The sequence below is a fragment of the Musa acuminata genome, chromosome BXJ1-11, assembly GCF_036884655.1.
Source record: "Musa acuminata AAA Group cultivar baxijiao chromosome BXJ1-11, Cavendish_Baxijiao_AAA, whole genome shotgun sequence".
In the NCBI taxonomy this organism is placed as follows: Eukaryota; Viridiplantae; Streptophyta; class Magnoliopsida; order Zingiberales; family Musaceae; genus Musa; species Musa acuminata.
Window position 1 is genome coordinate 3,393,320 of NC_088337.1, and position 4,506 is coordinate 3,397,825.

The window sequence follows — 4,506 nt, forward strand, 5'->3', positions numbered from 1 at the left end:
AATTAGAAGAATCACTTTCATCAAAATAATCTCCTAAGAAATTTTAGAATAATCAAACTTTTTTATTGATCGATAATTGTAATTAAAAACTATAATGAATCTTACTTAATCCGATAGAATTATATAATTTATTAATTTTGTCCTGACCTTTACTCGGGTTTCTGATGGTGGATATTAGGGGACACATCGTCATATGGATCGGTCGTATCAGATAGTAGACAGGTCGTATCTGTCATTTTCCTACGTGAAGAAAAGTTTAGGAAAAGCTATATCATAAGTCCATCATGTTTCATCAACATTCTCAAACACAAATACCGCACATCGACTGTCCCAGTCTCGCTTCATTCTCTAGGTAGTTTCGGCGAACGAGAAAGCAAGCTGAGGAAAAGTATTCGACAGAGTCCAGACCAATGGGATGCAAGACTAGAGGAAGCAACTTACGTTTTGGAGACGACTTCTTCAACAAGGCCGGCGTCTTGATGGAGACAGGACCAAGAAGACCGAGCGGGAGGAATCGTTAGAGATTTTTAGCCTATATATAGGCGTCCCAACTTCGAGTTGTTTGTGACCAAATCGAGAGAGAGAGAGAGTAACTCAGCATGGATCCGAGACTAGAGGAAGCAGCTTATGCGGGAGACCTCACTTTGTTGCGGCGTTTGCTACAAGAAGACCGGCTCCTGCTCCATAGGCAAACCATCGCCGTGGCTCACCTGTCGGACAGCCCCCTCCACATCGCTGCATCGCTCGGCCACTCCGACCTGGTCCGGGAGATCCTCGCCGTAAACCCGGAGCTCGCGCATGGCCGCAACCGCGAAGGCCTTTCCGCATTGCACCTGGCCGCTGCCCAAGGCCACTTATCCGTGGTGAACGAACTGCTGCAGTACGCAGCCGCTGCCAATCTCTGCTTGGCGACCGACAACGATGGCTTCATGCCCGCCCACACTGCAGCCTTACGAGGCAAGCTTGATGCTTTGACTGTGTTACTGGATGCGTGCCCGGAGTCCTCGCGAGCTGTGACATCGCAAGGTGATTCCATCCTTCATCTTACTGTGAAATCAAACAGCTTCGAGACCGTGCAGTTCTTGCTGAACAGAACGAATGAGAACGATGAACTACTCAACTCTGGAGATGCGAAAGGCAACACCGTCCTGCACCTTGCTGTGGCCAGAAAACAGCTCCAAGTAGGTATTCCTGGTCCCAAGTAGAGGAAATGAATTTGTCTTCTTCTTTTCACCAGGTGTTTATGCATCCCGTACATCTTGAGACACAGCCTTCTCATGGCAAAAAGATATTAAGTATTTTGCATTTCATTCACGAAAAGCAAATGGAAATAGTAAGGAGCTTCATGTTCATATTAAATTCAGACACAATTAAAACATCATAGTATAACATAAATCTCATAATATTTAGATTTAATAATTAAATAATAATAATTTAAAAACATATATTGATCCATTGATAAATTGGAGATCATTTGAGAAATTTAAATCTCCTAAAAAACAACTCAGATAAATAGAATTCTAGTTTTTCTCCCTTACCCCCTTTATTTGAAATAAGTTCTCGATGAAAATATCATATTAAATAATCATTTATGAATATGACATAATATTAATAATGATGTCCAATAGTGCTTATTCTTTTAACATGTTCAATAAATATCTTGGGTGATAATCCTTTCGATCTGTAATCATAAGGGCAATGCTAATATGTTCAATTAATATTGTTTGTTTCTAAACTTTTTTTTTTCACTGCTAAATATTCCATTTTCATATGTTTAGCACCCTTATAGCACTCATTTTTAAAGAAGAATACTATTACAAAATTATCATAATAAACTTTTAATTTTTTTTAAGAGTAAATTATGAAAACAAGATTTGAGCTTTTGAATTGTAGCCTTAAAGAATATCACAAACTCAACTTCTATAATGAATGTAGGAATGATGGACCGCTTTGCCCTCATCCACCAAATTGCTCCGTAACTAAAAGGAACAAATAGTCAAGTGCTATTTTTTTATATCATCACATCTAGCAAAATCTAAACATCCAATTACTTTGAGATTATTTGATCTCCTATAAGCGAGTATATAAGTATTTTAGAATTTTCTTTATAGCTTTTCAATAGTCAAATCTAGAATTAGTTTGATATCTGCCCAATATTCCAATAGCAAAACTGATGTTTGACCTAATACAAATTTGGGCATGCATTTAACCTTCCACGATAGATACATAAGGAATTCTTCTCATTTGTTCCAATTAATTCTTTGAACATTGCATAAAGTAAATTTATAGTGACAAAAGAATTCTAGTTTCCCTTGTTTTGACATATGCTACGGATGAAAAGAGAGGATCATGTTCCAAAATTTATAGTGACAAAAGATGTCTTTCATCAAAATATTAATTTGAAATTAATATATATTCATTAGGAAGACACATCTATCCGAGAATTACATCTTTTATCGTTAATAGATACGATCTTTAATATCATAAGAATCAAAAAGTCATGTGTGCAACGTTAATTCTGACACATAGCTCGAATGAATGCAGACCGTGAAGTTGCTTCTGGGAAGGCGAGGTATCGAAGTTAACGCCACAAACATGAGAGGCGACACCGTCCTTGATATGCTACTGGATTCACCCTTCCAACATGGAGATCTATTGTTGGGAGAACTGATTCGGGCAGCAGGTGGAAGAACCGCCGCAGAAGAAGAAGGGAAGACTCAGCCGAAATCGTCACCGAGTGATGCCAGAGCCTCTACCACTGTCGCGTCACACAGAAGCCGACCAAATCATTCTGAACCTAAAGAAAAGTACAACAACAAACCAGAAACACTAATGGTGGTGGCGACGTTGATCGCCACCATCACATTCACAGCTGGGCTGAACCCCCCTGGTGGGTTTAAGCAGAAAGATGATGGTGGGCCGACTCCCCCCAATGCAGAAGTCAACTTTGATGGGAGTTCAAGTGAAGGGGAGGCAGTTCTAAAATATGATCTCAAGTTATTCCTACTGTTCGACATGTTCGGGTTGTTTGCATCCTTGAGCATCATCCTCTTGTTGATATGTTGTGTGCCCAGACAGACTAAAATGGTGACGGGAATCCTAAAGTGGATTCTATGGCTGGCGGTGTTCTCGACGGCATTAGCATTCTCGACCGCCATTGTGCGAATATTTTCCTATCAGCCCTACACTGTCATCCTTCTCATGAGTTGGTTCGGAATTCTCAGTCTCTTCATGATTTGGGTGTGCTTTAGAGCGATCAGAGGCTTGTTGCGCAAAGGTGGATGCTGGAAGAAGAAAGATGGAGAAGGAGAAAGTCAGGGAGGCCCCACAAGGGCCGTTGCCATCCGCACGAAGATTGTGGTGGGCGCGTTGATGATAATTATTTTTGGAGTAGTTCTTATTGTAAATTATTTAGTGTTTGTTTATATATTAAATATGCCAAATAATAGAATAATATGATCTATCATTATTCTTATATGGTTTATCCTTTATCATCCTTTAAAGTTACTTTATCTTATTTTCAGAATGTAATTTGCTTTAATCATTATTAACTTTGGTTTTGTTGTTACAGATGATTTATGAGAGTTTTGTGGAACATTTATATCTCTTACATATTAATGATGTATTTCTTTAAAAACACTGGATTCAGCAGATCTAAAACTTATCAATAGTACAATGATGCACTAATATATTTATAAAATCTTAAATATCTGAATCATTATCCAGACTTGAATAATTTAGAACCGACATAATATTAAATGGTGCATAAAAGATAACAAGGATTTAATGTATAGAATTATCAATTATTAACAACTGTGTGCCTATACTTATGTTGCACTTCAAAAAAAAAAACATAATTAACCCATCATAAATACTTTTTTTTTATTATATGAAAGGACTTTAGAATATCTTTTATGTCTAATTTGGATTTTTTTTCTGTATCAACTATAATATTTTTATATTATTACTATTTTTATTTAATTTTTTTAGGATATTTATTTTATTTGGAAATATAATGAATGTATTCTTCAAATATATATTATGCAACCCCTCTGCTACATGTTTTTATTGTCATCAACTCTTTCGGTGGTTATTATTATTTATTATTATTATTATTATTATTATTATTATTATTATTATTACTATTATTATTATTATTATTTTAAAGTTTGATGTCACAATTTATTGTTCAATTACATTTATTTTTTTTCCTTTTCATCAAGCTTTTAAAATTTGTTCTATGATGAAGATGGATTTACAACTATAGACTTGTCATAAGTTTTTTTTTATTTTTATTATAAAAATAAGTATTTATTACTTTTATATATGTTATATGTATAGTAATATGGTTAAATTCCCCAAAAATCAAAATTCAATATACAAATTTATAATTTCGTAATAAAATTACAAGTTATCATTAATTTCAAGTGAAATTAGTAGGGAGAACCCACCTCAATCATATATCACATGACTATTAGCTCAGCATGAAGAGCAAACCTATGTCAT

At 35.6% G+C, this 4,506-nt stretch overlaps 1 protein-coding gene across 1 annotated transcript; it reads left to right on the top strand.

Annotated features, from left to right (window-relative positions):
- The first annotated feature begins 415 nt into the window (after positions 1-415).
- LOC135596551 (ankyrin repeat-containing protein BDA1-like) lies at positions 416-3,477 on the top strand. Its single transcript, XM_065088604.1, has 2 exons — positions 416-1,181; positions 2,545-3,477. The coding sequence occupies exons 1-2, from the start codon at positions 600-602 to the stop codon at positions 3,457-3,459; spliced, it is 1,497 nt and encodes a 498-aa protein (XP_064944676.1). The 5' UTR covers positions 416-599; the 3' UTR covers positions 3,460-3,477.
- The last annotated feature ends 1,029 nt before the right edge of the window (positions 3,478-4,506 follow it).